Below are 21,287 nucleotides of genomic sequence, written 5' to 3'. Positions count from 1 at the left end.
AATATGTGCGTTGAAGGACATGTCCTGGTCAAAAATGACTCCAAGGTTCCTCACAGCATTACTGGAGGCCAAGGTAATGCCATCCAGAGTAAGAATCTGGTTAGATACCATATTTCTAAGATTTTCAGGGCCGAGTACAATAACCTCAGTTTGATCTGAATTAAGAAGCAGAAAGTTAGCGGCCATCCAGGTCTTTATGTCTTTAAGACATTCCTGCAGTTTAACTAATTGGTGTGTGTTACCTGGCTTCATGGATAGATAGAGCTGGGTGTCATCTGCATAGCAGTGAAAATGTATGCTATGTCTTCTAATGATGCTGCCTAAGGGAAGCATGTATAATGTAAACAGAAATGGTCCTAGCACTGAACCCAGTGGAACTCCATAATTAACCTCAGCGTGTGAAGAGGACTCTCCATTTACATGCACAAATTGGAGTCTATTAGGCTACGTTCACACTGCAGGTCTTAATGCTCAATTCCGATTTTTTGATCAAATCCAATTTTTTTGTCTGCTTGTTCACACTACAAATGAAATGTGACAACAAACGCGCTCTAGTGTGAACCCTCAAAGCGGCCCGCATGCGCAAAAGAAGATGTCACGCACAACGCGTTCTGTTTAGACCCAGACCAAACAGTATTGTTTGACTGATGGCCTTAATATAAAGACTTGTTTTGGACATTACGTTTCCCAATTTTGCTTTAAGTTATAAAGTTATTTTGTTATTTACATATGGATATGTATCGGATTCAGTACCACATACGGAAGTGACCCAGATCGGATTTGAAAATATCGGATTTGTGCCGTTCACACTGTCATACCATGATCGGATATGAGTCGCATAGCGTCAAAAAAGTCGGATTTGATGCGCTTTCACCTGCAGTGTGAACGTAGCCTTAGATAGATTTGATACAACCCACTGCAGTGCAGTTCTCTATCTCAGTAAATTATGTTCAGTTACTTCAAGTGATCTCTTCTTTTTGAAATGCTTCATTGCTCTTTATCGAGAGAGAGAGTAGAGAGAGAGAGAGAGAGAGAGGGAGAGAGAGAGAGAGAGAGAGAGAGAGAGCACAAAGTTGTTAATGGATTGCTCAGTTTCATGATGTGGGTAAAGCACCTTGTACTGTCTGGCAATGTTGCTCTCATGTCCATCTTCCACCTGTTTGAATTTGTTTTCCAGACCTTTGAGCTGAACTTCCATCTTCTCCACAAACTGTAGATCTCTCTGAGACCGCTGATCTAGCGCCTCAATGGATTGACTCATATTCTGCACCTGGACAGAAGGACAGTATCATTGATAAACACTAAGGTACCTGTCATTTCCTTTTTTTATTTTAAAGAGGGACAACACATATTAATGAACATTCTAATAAATGTAAATATGCCAGATTATAGCCTTGGGCTTATTTCCATCTGCAGACGCTCTGGCAGGTTGATGTTACACACACGTTAGAAAAAACATACAGAGACACTATTTACAGATCATGTGACAAGGACAAAAACAGTGATCACATCATATTAGAACAAACAATGACAACAAGAGTGGACAACAGAGGACAATATCCAGCTTTCGGGACGGATAGGCTGGAATTGAACGACTGTGAAATGGGACGGTCTAGCCTTCAGAATTACGTCACAAGCTCTCTCGGTGGAGTGAAACTCTGCCATCTGCTTGTTCCTATCTAAAATATAAAAGGACACTGGCGTAAATTCTCGACTGTCTCACACTTCTGTTTAATAATTTTTCTGTTTGACGTTTATTCAGCTGTGTGAAAACCCCGGAGGAACCCTCCAGAGGGATTAATAAAGTTTTATTTAATTTAATCTAATAACTTTAATCTCAGCCAAAACGATTTACCCACGAACAAAGAAAACACCGAAAAAAACCAAAGAATAACATTTTTAAGTTGTCTAAGTGACTTATATATCATGTTTAACCTGAGCAGCGAAAGACCGCGGGGGGTCTGAAAACGATGTGCCAGGAGTTCGCTGTTCTCGCCGCCTCAGATATTTGAAGGTTACACATTCTCGCCTGAAAATATGTTAAAAGTTTATTTTGTGACCCAGAAAGAGTAACAAGAGTAATATTAAAACTAAGTAGCGGCCGCCATTGGTGGAAACTGGAATTGGCTGGGCTGCACTATGAATTCTGGGATATGGTTTTTCAGTTTTGTTGTCCGGGTGGAGAATCGGGAGAAATTCAGGAGAATGGTGGCTCTGGGAGATTTTTGGGAGGGGCACTGAAATTCCGGATTCTCCCGGAAAAATCAGGAGGGTTGGCATGTATGGCCACGGTTTTTTTACGTTTACTAAAGAACATTGATACGGTCTTTTTAACATTAAGGCACAGACATGAGTCATTCCGCCATTTTTGTAAATCATGTAATGCCAATGAAAGCTGATGGGCTGCATCATCAGCAGTTTGGTTTGTGTAACAATTACCGTATCATCAGCATAAATGATTGTCTACATTTTTGCACACATTGAGCAAGTCATTTACATAGAGTGAAAATAACTGGGGGCCTAGAATTGAACCCTGAGGGATGCCTTGTGTACAGTGAAGATAGGGTAACTTACTATTCTTTATTTGCACACATTGTTTTCTATCTGATAGATAAGACTGTATCCATGTGATTACTAAACTTAAATGTTGACAGTCTATACAAGTGTTTAAGATGATTCACAGTGTCAAACACACACTTAAAATCAACAAACATAACAGCCACAACATAACTGCTCTTGTCTAAGTAAGATTTCACTCTCTCAACAAAAGCACAGACAGCCGTTTCTGTTGAATGAAAAGTGCGAAATCCGAATTGCATAGGGTTGGAATCATTAAGATGTTTGATGATTGAATTAGCAACCCACTTTTCTTTTATCTTTGAAAAGATAGGGATTATGCTAATAGGTTGATAATTAGCAGGGTCTGATTTATCACCCAATTTATACATTGGTGTAACTTTTGCCACCTTCTAATTCAGAGGAACGACTACCTGCGTGGTTGATAAATTAATAAGATGGGTCACAGGCACCAAAAGACAAGATTAATAATGCTTCAAGAAATTGGTATCAAATCCAAACTCATCCCTTGCTTTAGAACTTTTTAATTTAGAGATTATATTTTCTACCTCATTTTCTGTAATTTTTTGAATATTGAACTTGAATCTTGAGAAGAAACATCCATTTTGGGGTCGGTGTTCCCAATATTTTGTTGAGAGTCACAAGAATTAGGGAACAATTGTGCAATTTCATTAATGGTACTGTGGAAAAAATTATTTAATTTAGTTACTAGGCTTACAGGCTCTGATACCAGTTCATTGGCAAATTTAAGTTCAAGGTCTTTATCACCGTTATGCTTACTTTTACCAAGGAGTTTGTTAATATTTTCCTAAATCAACTTACAATTTCCTTTGGCACTATTAATTACAGTCATGAAAAAATTAGCTTTTGCCATTCTCAAAGTTTGTGTGACTTTATTCCTTGCAGATATAAAATTTAGTCAATCAGTATTTAATCCAGATTGTAACGATTCTTAAGTAAAAAAAAAAAAAAAAAAAAAGTAATTTGTCTCCGAGTCTCATAACCTGCTTACACTCAGTATTGATCCAAGGCAAGGAATAAACTTGTTTCTTTAAATTACTCTCTTTGTGAAACTGTGGAAAAAACCCTTTAATAGATGAGTATAATAGATCACAACATTTATTAGTGTCATCATAGGATAGTATGCTCATCCAATCAAGATTATTTAAAGCTCGCCTCTGCAGGCAGTCTTTATCCTTCAAGCTCGGGTCCTCTGACAGAGGCCTGGGAGCTTGAGGGTCCTGCGCAGTATCTTAGCTGTTCCTAGGACTCTGCTCTTCCAAACAGAGATGTTCGGTGTTGTTCCTGGGATCTGCTGGAGCCACATGCCAAGCTTGGGGGTCACTGCAGAGAATGCCTCAATCACCGCTAGGACCACTGTTACCTTCACCTTCCACATCTTCTTGAGCTCTGCTGTTATGTACAGGTGACTCATGCTCTGTCCCCACTGCTGTTCTGCATAGGCCTGAAACTCCTCAATGAGATCATTGAGACGCGCTACAGATACCAACTACGGAATGGAGCAATCATCAGCTACATCCTCTACATGGATGACATGAAGCTGTAGGCCAAGAGGGAATGAGACATCGATTCACTGATCCACACCACCAGGATATCCAGCAAAGACATTGTAATGTCATTTGGATTGGAAAAGTGTAGTCGTCTGGTAACAAAGAGATGGAAGGGAGTAGGGACTGAAGGGCTCACACTACCAGAAGGCAAAATTACAGAGATTAAGGACAGTTACAAGTACCTTGGAATCCCACAGGCAAATGGGAACCACGAAGAGGCCACTAGGAAAGCTGCAACCACCAAGTACCTGCAGAGAGTAAGGTAAGTCCTGAGGAGTCAGGTGAATGGCAAGAAGAAGATCTGGGATATTAACACCTACACCCTGCCCGTGATCAGATAGCCTGCTGGGATAATAGGTTGGCCAAAGGAGGAGATAGAAGCCACTGACATCAACACTAGGAAGCCCCTGACCATGCATGTAAGGTTTCAACCACAACCCAACACCCGGAGACTGTACGCTAAGCGGAAGAATGGAGGCCGGTGTCTAGTGAGTGTCAGTACCATAGTCCAGGATCAAACAACGAACATCCACAAGTACCTCAGGAAGATGTCCCCAACCAACCAGGTGCTCAGTGAATACCTCAGGCAGCAGAAACCCAAGAAGGAAGAGGAGAAAGTCATCATGGAAGGACAGGCCCTTGCACCACCAGCAGATAGAGGAAAGCAGCACATAACAGCAGGGTGCAAGATGTTAGCAGAAAGGGCATATACTTGGAGCGCCATAACCAACATAACATAACATAACATAACATAACATAACATAACTATCGAATGACAGGTACATGGGAACCTGGATAAGTACCAAAGGCTCAGAGAAGAGCTGGAGAAGATGTGGAGGGTGAAGGTAACAGTGGTCCCAGTGGTAATTGCATCACTCGGTGCAGTGACCCTCAAGCTTGGTGAGTGGCTTCAGCAGATCCCATGAACAACATCTACATCTGAGATCTCTGTCCAGAAGAGCGCAGTCCTACGAACAGCTAAGATACTGCAGGACACTCAAGCTCCCAGGACTCTGGTAGAGGACCCGAGTTTGAAGGATAGACCACCCGCAGGGGCGAGAGGAGAATTTTATTTTTTATTTATGACCACAATGCATAGAAGAACAGCAAGCCAAACTCAAAACAAGGCAAGTGTTGAGTGTTTCTTAACATCACAGTGCATTATATAAACTAGTGCTCCCTTTGACAGAAATCCCCTAATCATACTCAGTCTTAAAGTCAGATTATTTACAAGAGTTCTCAGTGTATGAGACTGCAGAATTAAACTGAAATTTTTGGTCCTTTGAATTAACTCCGGAATGATCATTCTCACTGAGAGAGGACTTTGTTAATAGGGTTTTGATTTGGTGATTAGGTTAGGGTGTGTGTTTGTGACAATGCGCAGGCATGTGTGTGAAGTAAAAGGCTATTTTCTTCCTATTAAAGAAAGGCGAAAGCCACCATCAGGGTATCTGATACATATTTTTGTGCATTACAAGAAAACACCACAAAATACACCAACAGAATACTGCTGACAAAATAGTCAAGAGAATTATATTCAGCATTTTCCAATTACAATATTTTTAGCTTTTTCAATCACCTGTAGGAGCTGTTTGGTTTGAAGGTCCTTGAAGCAGATCACCTGCTTCTGCAGCAGTGCTAACAGTACTAACAGAAGTAATTTTATTTTATGTTTTTACTTTAAGTCTATGGACAACAATGACTTTTGAACAGCCCGAAAACTCGCCCAGCAAACCAAATCCCTCGTGGTGATCTTATTCCTCGTCATCTGGAGGGATGCCAAGCTTCTCATCCATTCAGAAGCATCCGGCCAACATAAGTGACCCAGAAGTGCATCAGGGCAATGCCAGCAGTGCCAAAGGATCCAGAACCACATGACACCGCTAATAAGCTCTGACTCAAACTTCTGCTTCTCCGTCAGCTGCGGGTATTGTCTGTACTGTGGCTCAGTGTGTGTTCCACCATTTGCCTTTCTGCTCGTTATTCTTGCGGGTCCATGCCATAGCAGGGGTGCTCCAGTCAGAAGGGCCCCTAGCGCCCTCCCAAATGAAGATGTGGCTGCATTTCTGCCAAAAATCTAGCGTCTCTGCGACTCTGTAAAAATCTTGACCAGGTGCTACTGCGCTGACCACTGTCGCCAAAGTGCTTGCTCATAGGGGTTCATATGATTGTTGGGTTTTTCTCTGTATGTATTATTGTAGGGTCTACCTTACAGTATAAAGTATCTTGAGGCCACTGTTGTTGTGATTTAGCATTGTATAAATAAAACTGAATTGAAAAATTGAATTAAAATTTTCAGAGGTATTTTATACCTTTTCTAGCAGTTGTCGTAGTTGCTTGGTTCGAGCATCTCTGGAACAGATAGTCTGCTGAGGAGCCACCACTGTACAAACACATCGACCTTCTGAGTCCTGAGCTGAACTGTAGACCTGCCAGCCCTCCTCAGGGGTTGAAGGACCCACCTAAACGAGGGTAGGATGAAAATTAGGACATTATTAAAACAACAGAAATATGATGTGTTCTTCACAAGGATCAGTGTGTCTAAAAAACAAACCCATTGCTGAAGTATCAAAACCTTCAATAGCTCTACAGTCCAGCAAAGGCTCCACTTTTATTATAATTTTTACTGTTAACAGTCTTTGTATTTCAGCTGTAAAGCTATTATGTCTATGTCACTCTCGCACTGAAGCTAATCTGCTGTTATCCATCGGATAATCCGGATTATTAGCAGATTTATTATTAAATCAGGTGAGAAATGTCATTACATATTAAATACATTCAGAACACTTTCATCTGGCTTCATTTGTTTCCGTTTTATCAACCTGTGCTACTGAGCAAGGCAATGACACTGGCTTTATCAGCTGAAATTAATTATCGGGCTGAAAACCACGTGACCTGGATTAATTATCAATATCTGAAAAATGGTTGCATAAAGGGAAGGTAGATAAAAAACAACATTAACCCAGAGTTATCTCAAAGAAAAGCACATTTACATTCTGACTTAAAGATGATCAAAGATTTGGTCTCTGATGCAGATCGAGATCGATTGACACCACCATTTTCTCACCAACATGGAAGTGTGTTAGAAAAAAGGTTTTACAGCCTGTGACTGAAATTCACCAGAACGCACCAAAACAGATCAGAATACATGATACCATGAGGGAGTCCTCACACGGCAGAATATAAATAGAAGCAGGGTCGTGTTACCAGAGTAAAGTGTGATCCGAGCAGCAGCAGCAGCAGGTAAGCACTCAGCAGATTCTCTTCAGACTCCATCTCTTTCTCCTCAAAGCTTAGACACATCTACGTTAGCCTGTTTCCTATGGATTCAGCTGGTTAAGGAGCTGCTGATTAACTGGGTTATTTGTTCATCTGCTACCTGACGCTGCCTCTGCTCCTCTCAGCTCCTCTTCCTACTGCCTCCTTCTTCCTCTTCTTCTCTGATGCGACGCCAGAAGTCAGCCAAGTGGAAATAAAACTGCTCTGCTGAGTGTGTGTGTGTGTGTGTGAGAGAGAGAGAGAGAGAGAAAGAGATGATGATGATGATGTCACAGCCTGCCTGGTGAACAGATCGGTGGAACAGCAGCAGAAGGAGGAGGAGCTGTCCATGCTGCTGAGTGTGTGTGTGTGTGTGTGTGTGTGGGTGTGTATTCCTGCAGGAAGCCATTTGGTCTCAGGCAGAAAATGTCATCTTTTTCTGAAATGTTGTATTTCATATAAATATTTTAGATTTGAAGAATTAAAAAAACTCTTGATGGGGTTCCATATATTTTAGAGCTGAGCACAAAAATCTGAGTTTTCTGTTCATGCATGAACTCACCTGTAAGGTTCATGAGATTAAAATTATCATGTGGTTACATCAGAAGCAAAAGACTAAATGAAATAATGTTACAAAGTTACAAAATCTAAGAACTAGTTCTAATATACACAAATAGCTCAATTCTAAATATCCAGAATATTATCAAAATTAAATGTACATAAAATATTCAGTACTCTGCTGCAGCAAGAGTCCTGACAGAGACTAGAAAGAGAGAGCAGATTTCTCCTGTATTGGCTTCCCTTCATTGGCTTCCTGTTAAATCCACATTCAAAATCCTGCTCCTCACATACAAGGTCTTAAATAATCAGGCCCCATCTTATCTTAATGACCTTGTAGTACCATATCACCCTATTAGAGCACTTCGCTCTCACACTGCGTGCTTACTAACCCCAACCAATCGCAGCAGATGGCCCCGCCCCTCCCTGAGCCTGGTTCTGCCGGAGGTTTCTTCCTGTTAAAAGGGAGTTTTTCCTTCCCACTGTCGCCAAAGTGCTTGCTCATAGGGGGTCATATGATTGTTGGGTTTTTCTCTGTATGTATTATTGTAGGGTCTGCCTCACAATATAAATAACCTTGAGGCGACTGTGGTTATGATTTGGCTCTATAAAATTGTTTTAAACTGTAAAACTTTATTTGTTTTTTTGTTTTTTTAGTATCGTTGATCAACAACCACTAATCAATGGCCATGAGTCCCATTCACAGAGAGTTGGGGAATGGCTGCAATCACAGCGTTGTAAGATGGTGACAGATGTACCCTTAGGCCCCCTCCTCCATTCAGAGATGGTCTTTCCCTTTTCACGTAAATGGCCTCCTTGACTCCGCCCTCAAACCAGCGTTCTTCCCTGTCCAGGATGTGTACATCCTCATCATTGAAAGAGTGTCCACTGGCCTGTAGGTGTAAATAGACTGCAGAGTCCTGGCCTGACAAGGTTGCTCTTCTGTGTTGTGCCATTCTCTTCGCTAGAGGTTGTTTGGTTTCCCCGATGTATAAATCCTGGCAATCCTCCTGGCACTTAACAGCGTACACTATGTTACTCTGTTTGTGTCGGGGGACCCGATCCTTGGGGTGGACCAGTTTTTGGCCAGTGTGTTTTGAGGTTTAACAACCACAGAGACCTGGTGTTTAAAAAAATGAGTCTCAGTTGTTCCGATACTCCTGACACATATGGGATCACTACAGGTTTTACCTTAGGCAGCGGTTGTCCTTCTCTACTGGATCGGCTGGAGCTTTCTTTAGGAGCGTTCCCAGCTTTGACATAAGTCCAGCTGGGATAACCACATTTACTCAGGGCCTTCTTGATGTGATGTTCTTCTGCTTCCCTGGCCGCTGTGTCAGTGGGGATGGTGTTCGCTCTGTGTTGTAGCGTCCTGATGACACCCAGTTTGTGCTCCAGTGGATGATGAGAGTCAAACCTTAGATACTGATCCGTATGCGTAGGTTTACGGTACACGTCAGCTTTTAGATGTCCCCCATTACTGATGGAAATCTCACAGTCTAAGAAGGCTAACCTGCCACTTTTCATATCCTCCCTGGTGAATTTGATGTGTTGGTCCACCGAGTTAATGTGATCTGTGAAATGTGGTACGTCCTGAGATTTGATTTTCACCCTTGTGTCATCCACATACCTGAACCAATGACTTGGTGGTGTTCAATCAATCAAAGCTTTATTCGTCACATGCAGGTTGCCCTGCAGTGAAATGGGATCCCCCCCGACCTTACACATACAACACAGACATTACATGGGGATACAGGTCGGAGATTGGTAGCATTAGAGAAAAACATTGAAATGTACATTACAATGGGAAAGTACAAGAGGAAAAAAAGAGACCCCTACTCATGCTGTGCTTCCATGGTAGGACAGCATGAGAACAGGAAACAAAAAAACTCCTCTGCACAAAAAAGCACATGAATGTCCACAGCACAACATTATGAAGGACATGACAAGCCACGGGGATGGGTGGGGGGTGAGGAGTTATCCGAAGCGAACACAGCAGCCGCCCTGCACAGCGCTATCATTCCAGCGCGGCACATAGACCCGCCGTGTTCCCCCGCAGGAAACAAGCATCGAAGGCGTTTGGAAAGGGAGGGCGATCAGTGTATGCTTATCAGTGTAAGTGTATGTGTATGCGTGTCCATAGTTCAGCGGAGACAGTGTCCTTCGCCCTGCCAGGCTAAGTAAACAGTCTACCAGCCAACCCAGGTGGCCTTGCATGGGATGGGAAGGAACAGTCTCAACATAGTCGTTATCAGGGATTGTTTAGATCGGCTCCAGCCTTGAGCCCGCAGCTGGCGCCGGAAGGGTAGTCATATTATGATTGCGATTGTCTTCCAACAACTCATGAGAATTTCGAGCTGTTTCTTTTAGCACTCCGACACTGGTCCCTCCATCACCCGTTGGATAGCTGCGAGTTTTTCCATGATGTTATTTACCTTCAATTCCGTGATCTTGTCACTCTTTTGCTCACAGATCAGATTCTGAGACCTCGCGACCGCAGCCAACTGATCCGTGATGTATTCCAACTTCCGCCCATAGTTGTTGATTTGAGCGGATTCTTCCCTGATGTGTCCCAATATCCGCTCAGAGATGTTATTCTGAGTATTCACTGCAGCCGCAATTGCCTCCAAGCTCTTGACCATGTCCCTGTCTGTGAGCCCTTTCTCAAAACCCGCACCTCGTCCCGTCAATTCAATCTCAGCGGGCAGCTTTGTGGCGGTTTGGACAGCCGGTTCCGCTTTCTTAATTCTCTGATAAGCCAGGGCCAAGCCAGCTCCGATCAGCAAGAACCCTGTTATCATGGTTCCGAATAGGTAGATATCTTCAGCGTCCTCGATCGACAGTCCCGCCAGGCACACGATCCTCCAATTCTGCCACCTGTCCATCGTGTATCCGACAGGGAAGGTCCCTCCAGGGCACTCGGGCTCTCCCGAGCCCAGACTTCTCGTTGAGAAGAGGGTGTCAATAGCATTCAGAGACCAGTTGATCAAATCCATAGTTCTCTTTAGGGTTTTAGACACAGACTGTGAGAGAGTGTTCCAGGGAAGTGATAGAAAAAAAACACGAGACAAGACAAGGACATAAGCAGCTAAGCAGGGAAGATAGGGGAAAGGAGGAGAGGAGGAAAAGTGTGACCGCCTTCGCTGAGAGCCAAAGAGAAGGGTAGGATAGCAAAGCCCTCTTTTCCACTTCTTCCATGTACAAACTGGCCACGATGGGTGAAACTGGGGAACCCATGGCACACGCATGTTTCTGGGTTCAGAGCTGCCTACCAGTGGGTTGAGGATCGAAGCCAGAAACTTAGAGATGTTATAGGTGACCGAGTTGATCATTCAGACAATCGGTCTTAAAGGTGCACCCTATTTACATATGTATCTTTGGTAAACCATACAGACTTGGTGTAGACTCCCCTGGTACAGCCTGTGGTATGAGCTCCGGTCAATAGCCTTGTCTTGTTCTGACTGCTTCAGACAGTCTATCACCCTCTTCCTGTAACCACTTCCTGGGTCTCGTTTCAGGGGCTCATTAGTGTTTTTGTCACTGAGCAGTGACAAAATTTTCTCATGATAGTCTTTCTGGTTTAGCAAAACTGTGCGCCTACCCTTGTCTGCTGGAAGGATGATAATGTTGTTGTCATTAGTAAGTGATGTGAGTGCCTTCCTCTCCTCTATGCTGATGTAGGATGCTGGGGGCTTTGCATTGCTGAGACAGGTCGAAACTTTCATCTGTAGTTGCTCTGCTTCCACTTCTGGATTATTATTATTGTCCTTCCAGTGCTGATGATGAGGGGAAACCTGGCAGAGTCCAACACTCACTGAAAAACTGCTCCAGGAAGTTTACACGGCTCCCACTTTGGGTGTACAAGGACCTAACGGCCTGTAACAACAGAGCAGGAACCAAAGAACACAGCAGAGTTGTAGGCCTTTTCCTAATCTGCAAAATAACCCGGTTTCAAAGAGCAGAGGTAACACTAGGTTGTTTTTTAAGATTATTAGTGGCATCATTTCTCCCGCTACACCTACTGCTCCTATATCCTCAAATGAGGACTGTCAGCATTTTCTTTCCTTTTTGCTGATAAGGTCAGAAATGTCTTGATGCATGCTCAATCATCCAGGAAAAGAATTCCCAAAATGTTGATTCTGTTTGATAGCGTTTTCAGTGGGAGAAACCCAGAAATGTAAGAAATAATATCACTTCCTCAGCATCTGTGTTGATGGCTCCCACACCAGCTTGTCCTGTTATTTTCAGCAGCTTTACATCAGTAACTGTACTTGATCTAGCAAAACTTATTGGTATGATGAAAGTCCCTTCCTGCTCTATGGACATTTTCCCTACATCTTTGTTCAAAAATGTCTTTCAGTGCATTGGTTCAAGTGTGCTCACTATTGCCTCACTGTTGAGTGATCTCTACTTCTAAGTAGAGATCTCCCCCCTCATTCAGTCCATTCAGGTGTACCCCAAGATTCTGCTTTGGGGCTTCTTTTGTTCTTATTATATTTGCTGCCCCTTGGGCACATTCTGTCACTCAGTTCTTTTTCAAACTACTCTCCTAACCTTGCTTAAACCATCGGCTCAGCAGATACCTGTCAATATCTCTCTCCCCATGTCTCCCTACCATCTATACTGTCATTACTTTCTCAATTTTTTTTACGTGTCTGGTTATAAAGGAAATGTGTCCAAAGTGAATTTTGGACACACACGTTTCAAATAGATCTGTCTGGTTTTCCCTCCAAAGTGGTCAAAGAGCAGTTTACTTACTTGGATATCACAATTACAAGAAAGTATAAATAACTTCTCAAACCAAACTGTTCTACACTATTAAAAATGGCAAACAAAGCCTACTAAGGTGGTCATCCTTGAACACAACTCTGATTGGTTAAATTAATTCCATTAAAACAAACATTCTTACTAAGTTTTTATATCTATTTCAATCTTTACCAGTTTTTATCCAAAAACTGGCCCACACAATGTGCTTACACATGGCCCACATACCGCAAAGAATGACGGCCCTTTGGTGGCAAAGATCTGGTTTGCCAGAGGTGGCCCACACATGAGCCAGCACAAGGACAGTTACAGACACACTGCTGGCCCTGTGCTGGCCCAGAAGAGTTTCAGCTCTGGCCCCAGATGTCAGCCTAATGTAACCCTTAATCAAGCCATGTAATAAGAACATGTGCCGGAACATGATAGTGCAAAAGCTACATGACGAAACTCTCTTCAGAAAATAAATGGACTGATTCTTATATAGCACTTTTCCCAATTACTTATAGTGCTCTATACAACATGCCACATTCACCCAGTTACACACTTTCTCTAAACTGAGTGCTTCCTAACTACATTCATACTCTTGACATACAGACTGGAGGAGCCAGGAATCAAACCACTAACCTTCCGACCAGTAGGTGACCTGCTCTACCACCTCAGTTACAGCCACTCAGTGGTAAACATGAGTAAACACTCACTAGGTTTTGGATAAAGTGTACACACACAAACTTGTCAAACCTGCATTTGAAACATTGGCTACCATAGCAGTATAGTATTGCAACATTACATTTGGGTCTTCTATCTAAAATAGGAAAATAGGCACATAAATAGTGCCATTATTGCCAGACCTGGCCCACATCTGGTTGACATACACCCTGCCATGAGACCAGTCAATGAGAAGTGTCAGCTTGATGCCGGATCCGGGCCAGACCTGTGTTCTATGGGTCTGGGCCGCATAAACCAAACCACAATTGGGCCAGATATGGCATGCCATCACATAAACAGAGCCATCATTCCCAGACCTGGCCCACATCTGGTTGACATACCACTTACCATGCCAGAAGTCAGCCAGCAGTGCCGACTTGACACCAGATCTGAGCCAGACCTGTCTGCTATGTGGGTAGTGAGTGAGAAAGGTGACTGGAAAGGAAAAACTCAATGCATCATGGAAATCCCCCAGCAGCCTACGTCTATTGCAGCATAACTAAGGGAGGATTCAGGGTCACCTGGTCCAGCCCTAACTATATGCTTTAGCAAAAAGGAAAGTTTGAAGCCTAATCTTGAAAGTAGAGATAGTGTCTGTCTCCTGAATCCAAACTGGAAGCTGGTTCCACAGAAGAGGGGCCTGAAAACTGAAGGCTCTGCCTCCCATTCTACTTTTAAATACTCTAGGAACAACAAGTAAGCCTACCTCTCAATTTTAAATACACATAGACATTGAGGGCTATCAGGAGGGGCTATGCGCTTACCTGCTGCTCTGGCAGGTAGCTCCATGCCCTCCTGGGTTTTAAATGCACCTTAGAACACACATGCATCAACACTACATATGAGCGGGTGGAGGGAGGTTTGGAGTCTTCTCACACCCCCGTTCTCTGCGGCCTGCTGGAGCGGGGGGGCTAGGAGGAGGAGTTGGCCGTCCGACTGGGGTCTGGAATGTGGGGCCTCCCTGCTGCTGCGGAGTCGGGGCGGTCTGCTTCTCCCCACCGCAGGGAAAAGGGTAACACTACCTGGGTCTGGGTGCTGTTTCCCCCTCCAGGGGCAAGGGTACCTAGACCCGGTTCTTAGAGTACGCTTGGGGAGTGTGATTGTGTGTACAGTGTCTATTTATGTCTGTCTCCACATTGGGTGAGTGTTGAGTAATTGCATATGACAGCATGAGGGTGGGAATGAATGTTTGTATCTGTGTGTGCCTGTATGTCTGTGTCTATATGTCAGGTTGGGTATCAGACGCCACCTCTCTGGGGACATCTCAGGCCCTCCAAGGTATGGAGGCCTATTTCCCCCCACCACTCCCCTGCCGGTGGCGGACACCCTCAGACATCGGTGGGTTGGTGGTTCTTTGTGTCCGGGGATGGGCGTCCAGGTGCACACCGGCTCACTCCTTGGTGGCTGCTTGTCGGGGCCTGGAGCCTGGGGCTCGCACGGGCCCCTTCGGGGTGGGGTGCCCTCGGCCTCTCGGCCTGGGGCTCGGTCACTCTGGCACAGCTGGCAGCCGGCGGAGCTCACGGGCATGTCACTGCAACCCCCCTGGCTTCTGCTCCGTGGCTGCTGAGTGACCCCTCATCTGGGACTCTCCTCAGCTCTTTCTGGGATAGTGGCGCGGCTGCCCCTCTGTTGGTCTTCCTTGGTCTCTTGTGTTCTGAGGGCCTCTGGATGTCTGGAGTTTTGATCTCCTCCATACCTGCTTCACGCCCTGGAGGACGGGGCTATGGCCCCCCCCACACCCTCTACCAGATCATTACATGAAGGAACCTTTTAAAAACAAATGCGTCAATGCTCACAGGTGTACACACGGGTGCTCACACACACAAACTACACCCTTTTTGGCTCCTACCTCAAAGCACACTGTGCGCTGTCGATCCAACGTGCTGCACAATAATGTTTAATATTTAGTATTTACTGTTATATTCACATAGATCATCGTGATGTTGTTTATTCTATTACTCTCGTTTTCTTCTGCTTGTTTTCTTTTTTCTTTCTCAACAGGTGATCCAGGTGATCGATATATGTATTTTTTGTCTGCTTATTTTGTTGGTTTTTGTTTTTTGCCCTTTATCCCCGTCCCTCTTCCCCGCTGTTTTTTCCCCCTCTTTCTTTTCCCCATTCAAGTCTGTCCCGTATCTAGCAAGTGAAAATTAAAAAAAACAACAAAAAAACAATAAAAGGTGAATCAAATAGACCATTACGGCAAGGCTGGGATGGTTCATTTGGTAAAGTAAATCCGTTTGGCATCTTTCTTCGCCTTTAGACAATAATTCTGATGGCAAAAGAGCCAAACGGGACAGGTTAAAAAAACCAAAAACCAAAACAAGTAAGCCTGCAGTGCGAGAGCGAAGTGCTCTAATAGGGTGATATGGTACTACAAGGTCATTAAGATAAGATGGGGCCTGATTATTTAAGACCTTGTATGTGAGGAGCAGGATTTTGAATTCTGGATTTAACGGGAAGCCAATGAAGGGAAGCCAAAACAGGAGAAATCTGCTCTCTCTTTCTAGTCCCTGTCAGGACTCTTGCTGCAGCATTTTGGATCAGCTGAAGGCTTTTCAGGGAGTTTTTAGGACATCCTGATAATAGTGAATTACAGTAGTCCAGCCTGGAAGTAATGAATGCATGAACTAGTTTTTCAGCGTCACTCTGAGACAGGATATTTCTAATTTTAGAGATGTTGCGCAAATGGAAGAAAGCAGTCTTACATCTTTGTTTAATATGTGCATTGAAGGACATGTCCTGGTCAAAAATGACTCCAAGGTTCCTCACAGTGTTACTGGAGGCCAAGGTAATGCCATCCAGAGTAACTATCAGGCAAAGGTATAGTCTCCTGCATTTACAATAAACTAGGTAGTGTAACTTCAGCTCCCTGTGAGGGCCTCAAATCCACATGGGAAAAAAAGTTGGATCTCTCTATGTCCGATGATGTTTGGGATTCGGTCCTCACTTTGGTAAATTCCATGTCACTCTGTGCTCGCCACTCTCTATTACATTTCAGTAAGTAGTTCATAGGGCCCACTTATCTAAATCTAAATTAGCCAGGATTTATCCTGGCTAATTGCTACTGGCCTGAAACTGGCTCCCAACCCCCTACTTGTTCTCTTTGGTACAGTGGGTGAGGATGATAAGTGTATTGCTGGGGCAAAATTTTGGAAGCTGTCTTTTGGTTGTCTCCTGCCTATTTGTGCAATTTTAGTGAGGTGGAAAGCTGCTGTTCCGTCCACCCATGTCCACTTCTGATCTTATGTCATGTCTCAGTCTTGAAATTATCCACTGCTCCGTCCAGAATCAAAATGTCAAATTTGATAAAATTTGGGGTCCTTTTCTGACAAATTTCTCAAAACTTCAATTTGAATTAAATCGAGGATGTTCTTGCTGAGTAACAACTTGGTTTATTCCATATAGGTCTGACGACGTGCCACTTTGTAAGCTTTACCATGTTAATGTGAATGTGAAACTCAGTTGTGTTACACCCTATTTCTGTGTGGTTTGCAAGAAAATGTTTTGTTGTGGTGTTCTGTTTAGTTACTTTATCTACGTATAAATGCGGAAATGTTTACGGCACTGACCCATAATGCACTGCACACGTCATGATGGTGTTGATAAACAAAAATCGAAATGTGTCCACGTTTCACAGCATAGACATTTACAGCACACATAAGCGTTACTTGTAAAAAACTGGATTCCATCAACGATCAGTCCTGGAACAGCCCTGGCTCCATTTTTATGCCCTTTATACACCACAGATCTCTCCTACTCCTCTGTTTACTGCTTCCTGCAACAGTTCTCTGATGACTCAGCAATTGTTGGGCTCATCGACAATGGGGAAAATGGGGAGTACAGAGAACTGATTGAGGACTTTGTCAGCTGGTGCCAGTGGAACTGCCTCTAGATCAACACTGGGAAAACCAAGGAGCTGGTGATTGTTGAGATTTAAATATATATTTTTAATGCTTATTTGCTAATTAGATTGTTTTATGAGAGGCCCAGACTTGACCAAAAGGGCACAGGCAGACAGGAACTTCATGTTTTTGTAGTATATTAGAAACAGACAGAGTGAAACTAAGTTCAGACAGGTTGCCCTGGCAACAGGCCTCAAAAAGGGGAAGTTATTGCAAGCTGCACAGGAAGTTTTAGTGCACAGGCATATTAATAAATCAGACTCAGAAAAGAGGAACTGAGTAGGAGTTTGTTTGTAATGAAACTGTGTGTGACGTGTATGATGTCTGAAGTACAAAAATAACACTATATGAGACATATCTTGAGCTTCAAATGTTAGAGTTTCTGCAACTGGCTTTTGGGGCTGTGCAGGACTCTCTCTTCCGGAAGATGATTGAATAAAAAGAAATATAAATGTTTTGACCACTATGAGTGGGGTTTTCTCTGTTCTATCATGGGGATCAAAGAATCGGGGTTAATATGATGGACTTTTGCGGGCATAAACCTCCTCCACCTACACCTGAACAATAAATTGGACTGGACTAACAATACAAAAGCCATTTACAGGAAAGGCCAGAGCAGGCAGTATCTGCTACTGAAACTCAGGTCTTTTGGGGTGCACGAGGAGCTCCTGAAGAGCTTCCATGACTCTGTGGAGGCATCAACCATCTTTTTTACTGTGGTCTGCTGAAGAATCAGAAACAGCCCAGTCAGTCCAGTCTCCTCCTGTCCAGTCAGTCCAGTCTCCTCCTGTCCAGTCAGTCCAGTCTCTCCCTGTCCAGTCAGTCCAGTCTGTCACCCAGTCTCCCGTAGCTCAGTTGCCCGTTCGTCCTCCTGTTAAGTTCCCTGACCTGCAGCCACAGCATTCAGAGCCGGCTGTGAGGTCTCTCTTTCCTCAGCCAGGGGTCTCCACACCCGCTGGCCCTGCCTGTCTTCAGCCACAGGTTTCTGCACCTGCTGGCCCGCAGCTGCTCTTCCGTCACCGCCGGCTCCCATGCCGTTGCCTGCAGCTGCTCCGCTGCCATCTCCTCGTCCACATTGGATTTGGCGTCAGCGGGCGCCTTCTGGGCCGCTGACTGGACTTCGTCGCCGGCGTGGTCAGCCTCTGGACCTGCTCAGTTGCCACAGCCGTTGGCCACGTGGCCGCCCTCCAGAACTGCTTTATTTCGGACTCGCTTGGGTCAGGTTATTTCAGAGGGCTTCTGCACCCTTATGTCCCTGGCAGGTCCCTGAGGTCCTGTGGCCAGGGCCTGCTAATGGTACCCATAATAAGCAGTGGATTTTGTGGTCTTGTTTAAAAGCCAGTTAAAAACAATATCTTTTAAATCTGCTTTATACTGATTTCTCTTGTTCTGTTTTTTTTTCTTTATCCATTATTGGGTCTTGTTAAGCACTTTGTGATTTTACATCTTGAAAGGTGCCATATAAATAAATTTTTAACTTTCTTACTTACAAACAGGGTGAATATCTGGTCCAGTGGTCCACAGCCAGGACATTGCTCAGTCCACGTGAATCCAGAGTGCATTAAGGAGTGACTGTGTCTGTTTTTTGTTCCTGCGTTGGTACTGAGGAGTGTTTGGACCGCGACATTCAGGAGCTGGTGTTCTCTCTTGGTGAGGTGAACAACATCTTCAGATTAAATTATAAACTACATCCAAAAGGAAACATTTTCAACCTTTAATAGCAGAGTTAGAATTAACCTGTGTTTAGTGTTTGGTTAAACTGTATTGGGGTTTGTTAAGGCTTTGGTTGACATTCGGTAAAAGTGAAAAAGCTAAGTGAGAGCGTTCCTTTAAAATAAACACGATGTGTGAAACGCATCAGCTGCTTCACAGGACACATTCACACTTACAGTTACATAAAAATGTTTAATTCAGCTGCAGAAAAATGTTTATTATCAGATTTTAATCCTTAAAATATGTATGAGAACTGCATGAGTTACAGACGGACGGGTTAAGGCACAAACACTGTTTCATGATCTTCAGACTGAGGAAAACCATCAGCAGGAGAAGAACAGATGGAGGAGGAGGAAACGTATTTAAATTAATAATCATCTTCCTCATTGGGTTGTCATGGAAACAACATCTCTATCTGCGGCTCCTGTGTGTTGAAACCTGCTGAGTACCATCTGACACACACACACACGTTGGACAAAGACCAACATTTCTGTGAGAGGGGAGGAAACGAAGCGTTTTTGTGAAACCAGAATCAGAATTTTCACTGTATCATTATATCAGCAGTCTTAAGCAGCAGTAATTAATTTGGGAACACGTTGAGATTAAAATCTCTTTTTCAATTTGACCATTAGAGCACACGGTTACAAAATGAAAATTCAATTTGAATTCAATCGGGGATGAAAATTTCTAATGTGAACAGACAAAAAAATAAAACCAATCATAACGAGCAAAGAATCCAAAAATATTTCACTTTTTCTTTTTCAGAACTCACTGAATGGTCTTGGAGGAAAGGAGAAAAAACATTGCAGACATTTCCCCGACAGGGATGTCACAGATCGACCACCATCACACTGCCCACTGCATCGGCGTGTCTGGACCAGCTCACTGAACTGGCTGACTGTCGCTTGCTGTTTGATCAAGGTGATGACCTTTGGTTCACTTTCAGAGCAGACGGTTTTCAGCCAGCAGTCTCGACTCTCTTAGAGATATTTTCACTCACTGTTTGAAGGCATTAGGACTCTTTCTTGGAGAAGACCGGCGGGGAGTCTTTTAGTTGACTAAAGAAATATCACACATTGGAAGTCATCTGTGGAGAAAATTTCCCCTTCGTTATCCTGTTTTTTTTCACCAGGAAAGCACAAACATCACTCCACTTCCTTCACTTTTCCCTGAATTAAAACCAAACACTCCATAGTCTGTGACATGTAAAATCTGGGCTAGAAATACAGATGGCACCTCTGAAAGCCTGCCAGTTTACAGCACTGACCCATAATGCACTGCACACATCATGATGGCACTCTGCGGGTGGACTTTCACAGGCATAAACATCCTCCACCTACACCTGAACATGGTGGTTTCTTACCAGCTATATGACCATAAAAGCCTGATTCACACAGTCTCCTCTGAACAAGTAGAGATGTGTCTGCTGCTGGAACTCTGTGTGGCATTTATCTGGGCTCTAATCTGAGCTACTGTTAACTTGTGATTTCTGAGGCTGGTGACTCGGATGAATGTATCCTCAGCAGCAGAGGGGACTCTTGGTCTTCCTTTCCTGGGGCGTCCTCATGTGAGACAGTTTTGTCGTAGTGCTTGATGGTTTTTGCAACTGCACTTGGGGACACATTCAGGGTTTTAGCAGTTTTCCAGACTGACTGACCTTCAGTTCTTAAAGTAATGATGAACTGTTGTTTCTCTTTACTTTAGCTGATTCGTTCTTGCCATAATATGAATTCTAACAGTTGTCAAATAGGGCTGTCAGCTGTGCACCAACCTGACTGCTGCACAACACACCTGATGGACCCATTAAGAAAGTAAGAAACTCCACCAATGAACCCTGACAGACACACCTGTGAGGTGAAACCATCTCAGGTGACGACATCATGAAGCTCACTGAGAGAAGGCCGAGGGTTTGCAGCGCTGTCAACAAAGCAAAGGGTGGAATCTAAAATATAAGACATGTTTAGAGTTATCAATGTTTTCTTTGCTACATAATTCCATATATCTTGCTTCATATATTTGATGTCTTCAATTTGTATCTACAATGTAGAAAGTAGCAAAAATAAAGAAAAGACATCAAATGAGAGGGTGTGTCCAAAGCTTTGACTTGTAGTGTATACATATACATACTCACATATATTTATATCTAAACTATCTAAATAATATTTCTTCTACCTTGTGTATGTTTTGTGTATGTGTATGTTAATCACAATATCAGTCGCTTCAAGGCACTTTATAT

At 43.6% G+C, this 21,287-nt stretch overlaps 1 protein-coding gene and 1 long non-coding RNA gene across 2 annotated transcripts in view; one reads left to right on the top strand and one right to left on the bottom strand.

Moving 5' to 3' along the window:
* olfm1a (olfactomedin 1a) overlaps positions 1–7,654 on the bottom strand; it is a 19,584-nt gene extending 11,930 nt beyond the window's left edge. The window contains exons 1-3 of the mRNA XM_003455489.4: positions 7,356–7,654; positions 6,461–6,610; positions 1,115–1,270 (exon numbers count right to left, since the gene is read on the bottom strand). Coding sequence (XP_003455537.1) covers positions 1,115–1,270; positions 6,461–6,610; positions 7,356–7,451 — 402 coding nt within the window. The 5' untranslated portion in view covers positions 7,452–7,654. The remainder of the gene's footprint in view (positions 1–1,114; positions 1,271–6,460; positions 6,611–7,355) is intronic.
* Positions 1,178–21,287, top strand: LOC112841840 (uncharacterized). Its single transcript, XR_003213232.1, has 3 exons — positions 1,178–1,306; positions 18,835–18,988; positions 19,817–21,287. It is a non-coding gene; the product is annotated as an uncharacterized LOC112841840 (long non-coding RNA).

The sequence above is a fragment of the Oreochromis niloticus genome, linkage group LG12 (genome assembly GCF_001858045.2).
Source record: "Oreochromis niloticus isolate F11D_XX linkage group LG12, O_niloticus_UMD_NMBU, whole genome shotgun sequence".
In the NCBI taxonomy this organism is placed as follows: domain Eukaryota; kingdom Metazoa; phylum Chordata; class Actinopteri; order Cichliformes; family Cichlidae; genus Oreochromis; species Oreochromis niloticus.
Note: the sequence above shows the minus strand (reverse complement) of the source record. Positions and strands in the feature narration are given on the sequence as shown.